We start from the raw sequence: 12,394 nt of genomic DNA, 5'->3' as shown, positions 1-12,394 counted from the left end.
CTTGTCTTGGGACCGGCGCCAAGTTGGGCTGGTCTCACATACCCCCAAGGCGGTTAGATTTAATGATGAATGGAGCAGAGACATGGCCAGGAAAGAGAGCGCAAGGAGAAGAAGTTAAATGTGGCAGAAATGAGTATGATGAGATGAATGTGTGGAGTTACAAAAAAGGACAGAATAAGAAACGAGACAATCAGTGGAGTAGGGGAGACATCTAAGAAAGTGCAGGACAGGAGGGAGTAGTGCTGGGGACATGTGAAGAGGAGAAATGAGGAATATGTGGGCAAAAGAGTGATGGGAGTGGCCTGTACTTGAGAGGCCTGGACAGACCCCTGATCTCAACCCTACTGAATGCCTTCGGGATGAAATGGAACACCAACTGTAAGAAATTGCTTCTCATCCAACATCATTACCTGACCTTGACAGATGGCTGAATGGGCACAAATTTCCAGTCATGAAGGAACAAAGCGGGGAGAACCATTAATACTGGTCTAACCACAAAGGGAAGACACAGGATCTTTATAAACAGATTTATATTCCAAACAATTGCTTCAAAAGTATGAAGCTCTGAAGAGGATAAAATGCACAACTGGGGCTACCTGAAAAGGTAAAGGTAAACCGAGGCAAACAAGTCCCAAAAATACAACTCCAAAGAATAAAAAACAATAAACCGCAAACAAAGCAATAAACACTAAAACTCACCAACTCCACAAGCGCATTCAATGAACCACAAGGGACTATGGGTTTCCTCAGCCTCTTTTGGATTGTGGGAGGCCCTTAATGTTGATGGGCAGGTGGCCCTGGGTACCACCCACAAAACAGATGGCACACAAAGAAAGATTATAAATAGGCACGTAGAAAGTTAAATATGCACACAACTAATAAGAAAAACACAATAATGCAAACACCCGCAACACCATTACCACCAGCAAAAGAATCAAAAGGACATTAAAAAGGAAACTGAATGGCAGGCAGGGGAGGAACCCCAGCTGAAATATAACTGTGTGATGGAAAGATGGATAAGCAGGTCTGAGGATATTCATTAAGATTCTCTAAAAGAAAGCAGGCCGGAAGTCATTGCCTGACTGGTGGTGAAAGCTTTACTTCTGAGTGCATTTTTAATAATATAGTAAACCTCTGACATTTTGATTGTGCCTTTAATGGAGTATAATAATAATGTTAGCCTGCTTACCTTGTAATGGTGCATAAGGCTATATAAAGTTAAGACTGATTGATAAGAAAATATAAAAATGAAGGTATTACTAGTATTAGATGAAATTTCAGATATGGTTGTCTACTGTGATGAAGCGTGTTGGGTGTCCGTGGCAGTGTGCCCGTTTCAATTAAAAGCACTGCAACTCTGGGCTGCCACAGAGTGTTCGGTTTGTATACGGAGCATCCATGGAGCAGGATAGACAAACTGTCACTGAATGAAGATTGATGGGAGCTGGAGAAAGGAGCAGGGCTCATGGGACCCTTGATGAAGGGCGAGGGGTGGCACCGAGGGACATGAGCTTGACATAAAAGTTGTGTGGGCCTGTCAGAGGATGTCTCTTTATGCTGTGGAGACCGAAAGCGGTGAGCTGAGGAGACATCAGTTTTAGAATGGAGGTACTGAGGCGCAGTGTTGGCTTTAAAGCGAAAGAAGAAGATCTTATGGTTTATTTAATTATTTGCTTTAATATTTTTAACCTCCACCTGACGCTGTTTTAGTTTTTGGAATTATTCATTGCCTTATTTATTAATGTAAGGATTCTTCATGAAGCCATGTTTAACCTGTCAGAGAAGTGTCACTTTATATTATATATACAAGTCACACATGCACGTCAGAGGGTCACCTTCCAAGTTCTTCATAGGTAGGTGATACCAGGGCTGTATTAATGCATGGGCACAATGGGCACTGGCTGGAGGCCTCAAGAACATAGGGACCCATGATGTTTCTGATGCCTATGTACATTTCTGTTTTGCTATCAAAACTACTTTGCCCGGGGGCTTATGATACTATGTGCTACCACCCCAAGCTGAGAGGGGGCACTACCTCCACTAACTACCTTGTTTTCTCCCTGTTTCACAGCACAAAAAGGCCGCCAGTGAGGGTAACTAACTCCACCCATTCCAATCCCTGGGCTAAAAATTCGAGACTGTCCTGAGGACAAACATCACTTGAACTCTAGACATTAACTGACAGAACCTTAGCGAAAAAAGATTTGACTACTCGATTGCAGAGGGGCAACTTTATTTTGTTCATATTATATATAAACTCCATTGTGCGTTATTTTTGTTTCTATGTTTGTCGAGTAAAAGAGGACAGCCGGCTTGGCACCAAAGAGTGCTGCAATTGTACCAGCCTGTTACTCCTCAGGAGACTCCTATGCGTGTATATGGGGTGGGCAAAAATAGGTTTACAGCTGTGAGTATGCAAAACACAGAATTTATTTGTGTATTACTATTAATTTATTAATTTGTACTATTGCTTATTTATTTGTTACACACGACTTGTATCATAAGTGCATTGTGCCATTGTGACATTCTTTTGAGTTAATAAAACTATTGTATTATTCATAACCTGCATATATTTTTTCCATATGGGCATCTGTAAAACTATACGGACATCTGCCCACCCCATTTGTAATATATATATATATATATATATATATATATATATATATATAGATATATATATATATATAGATATACTGTATATATAGCTCTATTATATAAAAAAAATCTTTCAACGGACATGACTTTCCCAGAGAGACACTTTCACGTCCTGCAAGATGAGTCTTTGTGCCAAGAGATTTAACCAAGCCCAGGGCCGGAAATAAAAGACAAAGAGTAGATGACAAGGTAGAACGTTGTGAAGAATTCAAAAACGTTGGTGCAATACACATGCAGAGCAGGTTAGAGATAATGGAAGTACAAAAATTCTAAAGTCTCAAAAAAATGATAGTAAAGATTGCATTAGCGCAAACAAACGGAAATTATTACTCGGTGAAATAATGGAATAACGAAAAGAGATTGAATATATGGACATAAGTGATATGACAGAAGTATGTAGATATTGTACGGCTTTAAAAGTTTAAGTCAGAGACTTGTAGATCGTGTAATTTATGTTGCCATCAGGGAAACGTGGTGTTTCTTCCCAAAGAAGAGGCGTATCCGCGAGAATTTAAAGATTTAAAATCCTCCGAGAGAAAATTTCAAGCCCCACAAGACAAGACTTTATGCAAAGACATTTGGAAAAGTCCCGCCCACATCTAAAACATTTACAATCACACACACGGTTCAGTCATTACTCATTTGTGTGAATGCTATTGTCAGACACGGGTGGTTATACGTTGTGCTGTCGCGATGTAATTCCAAACACGGAATCAAAATTCAATGCGATATTGACGAAAAGATAATTGCAAATACTGCTTTTACAGAATTGTTGCAGTAAAAGTTTAAGTTTAAAAAGTATTTGAGTGTGAATTTTAAAGCCAAAAAGAATGGAAACGTATAACGCAACCAATACCTCTAACGCAACATGAAACAGAAATGCAGAGCAGTTTAGAGATTATGAAAGTGCTAAAATTCAAAAGTCTCGAAAAACTGATAGTAAAGATTGCAATAGCACTAACAAATGGAAATTATTACTCGGTGAAATTATGAAACAGTGAAAAGAGATCAAACATATGGACATAGGTGATATGATCGAAGTATGTAGATATTGCTTGACTTTAAACTCTAAGTCGGAGACTTGTAGATCGTCTAATTCGTGTTGCCATCATGGAAAAGTAGTGTTTCTTCCCAATTAAGAGGCCTATCTGCGAGAATTAAAAGATTTGTTGTTTGGTGCAAGTGAAATCCACATACGCGAGTGGCAGAGACATGAAGTGGCTGGCGTGTAGTGCAGGCATTGGGGTGGGCGAAGCAAGCAGGGGTGAAGCCCCCCTAGTATATATATATATATATATATATATATATATATATATATTTTTACTTATTAGTACCTTGTAGCCATTTGTTGTATTTTGTTTGCAGTTATCATTCTGTCTGCGTCTTTTGTTGTTTGAGGTACGGTGGCACAGTGGTTAGCCCTGCCACCTCACAGGTCAGATCACATTTTTGGCCACAACAATCAGTCAGTCCAGCATAGTTGGCAGACGCTTCAGAGAGAGGCAATTAAAACACCACTGCATCATCATAATCCACTCAAAACTAGTTCAGTTCATCCTTCTCCATTGATTCAATGCATTTCATAGAGTCCAGCAAATTCCGGACATTTCCTTGATTACATCAAATTCACAGCAAAGTGAGCTTAGCAAGGGACACTCGTCACTACTACTTGGCAATTAGTCCAGTTTGTATTCGTATCTTCTTCTGAATTTGTTACAGAACTCTGAGCCGACACACAACAAAAAACACTCTACAAAAAGAAACCAAAATGAATTTTGAAGTGTCCTTCCAAATATGTCATTCTTATTAATGCTGAAAGGCAACAAATATTGAAAGTTGAGGGGACAAACAACAACAACAACATTTATTTATATAGCACAAAATAATGTAGCTCAAAGTGCTTTACAAAATGAAGAATAGAAAAATAGAAGACACAATAAAAAATAAAAATAAGTCAACAAAAATTAACATAGAATAAGTAAGGTCCGATGGCCAAAGAAAAATTCCAGACAGACGTTGTGGCTCGGGGCACAACCCAATCCTGACACTTACTGGTTATAATTAAAAAATGAAATTATGGAGTCTGTAATTTAATATCGGATAATACACTCTATTTATAAATGTAACATACATATGATCAAGGTAATGCTTCTTACCTGCTTGACATCATAAGCAAGAAGAACATATCTGAGGTCTGGGGAAACTTGATATTTTGCAACTATGAATGTTACCTAGAAGAGAAAAGAGATAAAAATGACACAACTGATCAAGTTATAAAACTTATCATGCATTTACTGTTTCAAAATTATAACTATAGGTTTGCCTCCTGTAATGGATGGAGTTGCTTCATAGGTGAGATGGATTCCCATTTCTCATCAAGTCAGGAGGCCAACATTACGAGACACGCAGTTTAGACATCCCAGCAGCAGCAGAAAGGAATTGAGGATGCAACTGCAATGCCAACGTACAGGATGGATAAAATAGAAAGGGATTATTACTTATCTTGGTTGAGAGGCCCTACATATGGGACAATGGGAGACTGTCGCACATGTGCAGATTGTTCCTTCTTACGTCTGGTGGCGGCATCCCTGTATAGCCAGTTTGCATGTTGTGATCTCATAGTGCTGTGCTGTTGGGTCCCTTGGGGGGGGGCCACCAGGGGGAGTCAGCAGAAAGTAAGGGTCCTAGACTCTGCCCAATCCGGAAGTGCTTCCCGAAGATGAGGTTTTGACACTGGGAGTACTTCTGGGTTGTGTTGAAGGGTAGGCCCTAGACTTCATGCGGAGAGCCTGAGTCAGGAATGGAGTCGGGCAAAACTTGCTTAGAGGAGCGGAGTTGCAATACAAGAAAAGACGATAATTTGCTGTGCAGTTGTTAGCCATATAAAAGGAACAAAGCCTATTAAAGGCGTCTAATTGAATACAAAAACGTGATTGGACGGTTTGGAGCTCATGTATGGTCACAATCATTTTACAAATACACTTATTCCTTAGCTTTTCCCCAAGCATTGACGCGCAAAACGATTTGTGTAAAACTGAGTTTGTCTTCACAATAAATAAATAAATCAAAATAAATCGATAATTCCTTGCAAAGCGCATGACATTTTCACAAGACGAAAAAAACTTTCTGAAAACAGGTTTTCATCTTGTCATTGTGGCTACTGAGTGTAGGCGGATGGGCAAAAAATGTCAGATTTATCCATTTTGAATTAAATCTACAACACTATAAATTAAATTGAATACTTTTTGAATTCAATGTAGCAAGGTAAGAGAGAACATCTTCAACACAGAGAAAAAATTTGTGAGAAAAGCTATTACAGAATTATAGAGTAGGTGTTAACAGTTGAGAGTTACCGATCGCTATTGCCAAAGGTTCAAGGGGTACATCGAAGAGGGGAGGGGAACGTGGACATCCCTGTTTGACCCACTTTTCAATGGAGAAACGATGGGAAATTGGAGATTTTGTGATGACAAACTGCTCAGGGTGAGGAATATAACATCTTTATCAAATTTAAATATCCATTATTGAATCCCATTCTCTCAATACAACAAAGGCACAAAACAATAATCCTCACTAAACGATCAGGCGTTGGTCCCAGCTCTCCAATAACTGTGAAGCACGAGTACAAATAAATATTCCACAGTGCCATCCTCATCCATTTTCTATACCAGGTTATTCCAATTTGGAGTCACAGGAGCGTAACTTTGCTGTGCTGAGTACAAACCTGGACTGAGGTGCCGGTCACTGCTAGTCGTACTCACGCACACTAGGCCAATTTAAAGTTACTAGTTAACAGAATATGAATGCTTTTGGGGAAAAACAAAGATATTCTGGAGTAGAAGCACATGAAAACATATGAGCAACACGATGCTTCTTTTCTTCTTCTTCTTGCTCTTCATCTTTTCTCACTTCTATGTGGGGTTGATGTACCTGACCAACCTTCTCCTCAGCTCGGCCCTGCGCCTCCTCCCCAGTAGATAGATAGATAGATAGATAGATAGATAGATAGATAGATAGATAGATAGATAGATATGAAAGGCACAATATGATAGATAGATAGATAGATAGATAGATAGATAGATAGATAGATAGATAGATAGATAGATAGATAGATAGATAGATAGATAGATAGATAGATAGATAGTCTTCACCAAGGGGAAATTCACATACTCCAGCAGTAAGACCCTTTTCTATCAGACGTTCCTTTACATTATCTATCCACCTCTGTTCAGAATCCCTCACTTTCTCTTCTTCTGCACTTTCATTCCCATCACTCTTTTGTCCGCATATTCATTGCTCTCCTCACCATTTCAAATATTATTAAGTCATTTAGATAAAGGCATCAATTAAGTAATCCAGTGGTTCTCAACCTGTGGGCGGGGGCGCAAAGATGTGAAAAAAAGAAGACAAGAATCGAAAATATGAAGAATACATCGATTGAAACCATAACAAATTAACTTAAACTACATTCTGATACTAGAAAAATAAATACAGAGTTAGATAAATGTCGATAAAAGTTAAGTCGGTATAATAAAATATGCATCTATGATATATCATTAATTAAAAAAGAACAAATTGGTATTAGTGGGCTCCTTTCAAAAAAACGTTAGGGGGGCGCGATTAAAACTGTTATGAAAACTTGGGTCGCAACTACTTAAAGGTTGAGAAACGCTGAAGTAACTGTAATCTTACTAAGTCACTAGAGCTGCTTAGTCTTGAACTTTCTTCTTCTTCCTCCTCTTTATCTTCTTCCACTTTTATGTGCGGTCAATGTACTTGATCAACCTTCTTCAAACTTGTCCTCCCTGGTCCGACTCTTTTCCTTCAGATCTTCTTCTTTTTATCCGTCCATCTCTGTATTGCCATTCCCATTACTCTTTTACCAGCGTATTCATGGTCTCTCCTCATCACATGAGCATACCACTTCAACCTGCTTTCTTGTACTTTCTCTCCTACTTTCTCATTTCTTCTTCTGTCCTTTTGTAACCCTGCACATCCATCTCCACATTCTTATTTCTGCCACCTCTAATGTCTTCTCTTACCCTCCTTTTACTTCCCAGGTCTCAGCTCCATACGCCATTACTGGTGTCACACACGTGTGCATGGGAGGCAGTCTACGGGCTTAACTAGGAGTAAGACACTTGGGTTGATAATCAGTACTAATGCCTTCTCTCCCTCTTCTGCTGAACATGAGAAGAAAAACCGTCCTAAGGCTCCACTTACGGCCACTACTACACCACCTCCTCCTACAAGACCTCAATTCTGTTCGTGATCCCACCTCTTCCTGTCTCCTTCCTATATAACCGGAATGTTAATCCTCTTGTTTAGTTAGTGATGACTCGGTCATTTATGATTACTCGTTGCACAATATTGGTGGTGCTACATTATATGGGGTGGACTCCCCAAACCTTTATAATAGTTCTTCTCTATTTTGGTCACACTGGTCTTACCACTGTCTTAAAAACCTGACCATTAACTGTCACATTAATTCTTTGATCAAGCAATTCTCCTACACCTGCATCAGATTCTCCATCTTGGGCTACCACTTTATCTTTACCCACTTCTATGTGGAGGGTGGCACGGTGGCACAGTGGTAGCGCTGCTGCCTCGCAGTAAGGAGACCTGGGTTTGCTTCCCTGCGTGGAGTTTGCATGTTCTCCCCGTGTCTGCGTGGGTTTCCTCCGGGTACTCCGGTTTCCTCCCACAGTCCTCCACCCATTATCCAACCCGCTATATCCCAACCACAGGGTCACGGGGGTCTAAAAGAAAATTTGAGATTGAGAGATTTCTTTTGACACACGCTTTCTTGATCCTGCCTTACTCTCCACCAGCTATAGGAAGTATACGGGAATGGAATCCCAAATATAGGGCTAGTGCCAAGAATAAGAACGGAGGGAGTAAAGGAGGTACTAACAAAGGATTAAGAATGGAAAAGCATCAGGACAAGATAAAATAGCAACGCAAGTTCAGGGGAAGAGGGAGAGATGTGTTGTGGGATGTCATGTAGAAGATCTTTGAAGAGGAGAGAACACCAGAGGAGTGGAGGAATAGGGTGATTGTACCCATTTATAAGAAGATGGGCAATATTCATGTTCATGGAAACTAAAGAGGGTGTGAGGGATGTCCTCAGTCGGGAAGAACAAGGGAAGACAGCATGCACAGGAAATTGTCTCCTCACTAACACTAGATGGCAGTCCCCCTGGGTTGCAGCAGTGCCATGGATTCCCACAGGTCATCATGGGACTTGGAGCTTGTCAGATCGGCCCTATTAGGTTCCATGGGTGCCGCCAGGTGGGGTGTTGCAGGGACTGGGGGAGCCCTATTTCATGAGGTTTCTACCTCACCTGGAAGTGCTTTTGGACTACGTGTACCTCCAGGTGGAAGATAAAAGGAGCTGCCATCCTCAGTTCCAAGAGCTGGAGTCAGGAGGAAGGTGGAGGACAAAGCTTGCCAGGAGGAGTTTAGGAGGTTGTGACGAAGAGAGAAGGACAAAGTATAGAGGTGCTTTATTGCTGTACTTGTGCTTGGTGCTGTGGAAAACACTTACAGAGAAGGGTTCCCCACAAATAAACCCCCATGTGCTTTTATACTTGTGTCCAAGCCTGCTTGTGTTGGATGTATGGGAAGCTGGAGCACCCCCTGGTGTCCACAAGGGTTAAAGTTGATGTCACACACAATGAAGGGTTAAAGACAGAAGGCCTAGGGAAAAGACCGACATAGCAGAGTAGTGGTTTGGTTCCATGGCAAGGAGAAAAACAGCTGATTGAGTCTTTGCATTGAGACAGTGCATAGGGGAGCACCACGAAAAACAGAAAGGGTGGCATTTGGTGTTTGTTGATTAGGAGAAGGCTTATTATGGAGTGTCACGTCAAGAAGTCTGGCAGTGCATGAGTGAGAAAGGAGGACCAGAGAAGTATGCAAGGACTGTCCTGGATATTGATGAGGGAACGTGGACTCTGGTAACAGACAAGATCCCAATTAGAGTCAGTCTGCACCAGGGATCAGTGACAAAGAGAAGAAGAGAGAAAGACAAAGTACAGAGGTGCTTTATTGCTGTACTTGTGCTTGGTGCTGTGGGAAACACTTACAGAGAAGGGCTCCCCACAAATAAACCCCCATGTGCTTTTATACTTGTGTCCAAGCCTGCTTGTATTGGATGTTTGGGTAGCTCCCCCTGGTGTCCACAAGGGTTAAAGTTGATGTCACACACAATGAAGGGTTAAAGACAGAAGGCTTAGGGTAGAGACCACCATAGCAGAGGAGCGGTTTGGTTCCATTGCAAGGAGAAGAATAACTGATCGAGTCTTTGCATTGAGACAGTACATGAAAAACTGAAAGGGTGGCATTTGGTGTTTATTGATTAGGAGAAGGGTTATCATGGAGTGTCACGCCAAGAAGTCTGGCTGTGCATGAGAGAGAAAGGAGGACTATCCTGGATATTGATGAGGGAACGGGGACTCGGGTAACAGATAAGATCCCAATTAGGGTCGGTCTGCACCAGGGCACCAGGGATCTTCTTGAAGTCCTTATGTCTTTATCTGGTTATGGAGGAACAAGCTAACACCACAACAGCTATGGGCAGAAGGGCTAGGAGACAGTGCCACTAATCACTGTGCCACCAATCTAGCATATTGTTAGTATGTACTGTATGTTAGCATTTCAGACACCTGAGTGTCATATGAAAAGTGGGCTTCCAGTACCTGGCTTCAAAAGACAAGATGTTAAACATAAAGCACACAGAAGTGGACCTTCTATAGGGTCTACCTGGCTTGCACTTGGTCCATTGAGAATCTTCTCCTATGATGCTATGGAGTGCCTGGCAGCCACCACCCAAATCACTAAAGCTAGCAGTCCTAAGTACAGTATTACCGCTGGGCCATTGTGCTTCTTCATGCTCAAAACTACCACCCTTAATAAAAAAGAAACATTTCATTAAAAATAATAAAAAATGAGTTTTCATATTTAACACAAGGTGAGTGTAGCAATTCCAAGTCCTGCCTTTCAAACTCTACCTTCCGATGCGATAAATATAAATTATTTAATGCAGGGTTCCTAACAGTGTAATAAATCAAAAGAACAAAATCTGAAAGACTTATTAAAGGAGGTAGCGGCGACGGCGGCAGCAGCCAGAGACGGATTAGCAGCTTTGCTGTCCACATCCCATGTTGACGCTTTTTTTTTATTTGGAGTGCGGTGCTCACTAAAGCTGTGGCTGGCATCTATTTTATTCTAATCACCGAAAATGAACACTTAAGTCACGCTCAAGTAGTCAATATGGCAAATCTATTTTCTTAATGGTGTCATCAAATTTCCCCTCTTGACCCCTCTCCTGACATCTTGTCATCTGTGTTTAATAAGCCATCTCGTCTCATCTTTATGGCTAATCCATAACACGCCTGTTCCTGTGCCACCCAAACAATTAACGCTCCTGTAACGGTATTCAGATGCCCGCTGAATCAGGCTGTCACAAAGCAAAAACTGGATGAAAAAAGTGAGAATAACCATTAGTCACACTCTAAAATGAAAATAAAATAACAAAATGATACAGTTTTTTTTTTGCTCTCCTTGGTAACAAATCCATCAGCCATCCATCGGGCTCAATTCAGGTTCAAGGTTATGGATGCCAAATCCATCAAATTATCAGAATACAGTATATGCCCAGCCATTTTCACGGGCAAGAAAATATGGAAGATTATGGCAAAATTAAATGCAATCCAATGCGTTAACTACATTGAAATGCAATGCATATGCATGTGGTGCATTGAACTTTGATCTCCTGTTCCAGGCCCATAATGAAAAACATAGCAACCAAATGCACACAATTTCAAATACAATATGAAAGCAGACAGCGTTTTAATTCACGTCCATAATTTGTTTGTCATAACTTAAAGTAAAGCAAACATATTGCATTTCGATTTCGAGTGTATTGCATTTCATTTCCAGATCAAGCATTAGTCATGCCAAAACTAAATATAATTAAATGACCAATCAGTGTAAAGAGGTGGGACAAGGAGCATCACACTCAGGACAGGCAGGACCTCCCTAAAATAAAAGACTGTCTTCCCTGCAGCTCCCCCGGTGGCTTCCATGACACCCAGCAGGGCTACAGGAAATGCAAGGAATTATCCATCCTGTGCAGGAGGCCCAACTATCCATTATACTTGTTGGACATCCCATTCCAAAAGCATGGCCTGAGAGGGTGTCAGCATTTGCAGACCTCACAGCACCTTGTCTTTGTAAAGTGTGAAAGACACTATATGATAGATAGATAGATAGATAGATAGATAGATAGATAGATAGATAGATAGATAGATAGATAGATAGATAGATAGATAGATAGATAGATAGATAGATAAGGAAAGGCACTCGCTTGAAGTGATGTTACCAGCCCAGCACACCACACTGCCCATTACAGAGCTGTAAAAGATGTGAAGGACGTCGCTACTCACATTAAAGGAATGCCATCTCCTAAGATAAAAGAATCTGCCCTTTCCTCTACAGTTTCTATGTGTTACTAGACCAGCTGAGCCTGTTATTGATGTAGACCCCCAAGTGCTTGTAGCAGTCCACCCAGCTCCACCTCCACTACCTAAATAGTGACCTGGCATGGTGACCTTTTGATGTGGTGAAAGTCAATAACCACTTCCTTGGTTTTGGTGATTTTAATTGGGAGACAATTCTCAAGGTTCTCCACTTGACTCCTTTTCTTTGTTTCATCCCCTTTATCAATGCACCCCTG

At 41.0% G+C, this 12,394-nt stretch overlaps 1 protein-coding gene across 2 annotated transcripts in view; it reads right to left on the bottom strand.

The window, feature by feature from the left end:
* LOC120530791 (inactive dipeptidyl peptidase 10-like) overlaps nt 1-12,394 on the bottom strand; it is an 898,875-nt gene that overhangs the window by 212,389 nt on the left and 674,092 nt on the right. For both annotated transcript variants that reach the window (XM_039755400.1, XM_039755402.1), the window contains exon 5: nt 4,812-4,886. In XM_039755400.1, coding sequence (XP_039611334.1) covers nt 4,812-4,886 — 75 coding nt within the window. The remainder of the gene's footprint in view (nt 1-4,811; nt 4,887-12,394) is intronic.

The sequence above is a fragment of the Polypterus senegalus genome, chromosome 6 (assembly GCF_016835505.1).
Source record: "Polypterus senegalus isolate Bchr_013 chromosome 6, ASM1683550v1, whole genome shotgun sequence".
Lineage (NCBI taxonomy): Eukaryota > Metazoa > Chordata > Cladistia > Polypteriformes > Polypteridae > Polypterus > Polypterus senegalus.
Note: the sequence above shows the minus strand (reverse complement) of the source record. Positions and strands in the feature narration are given on the sequence as shown.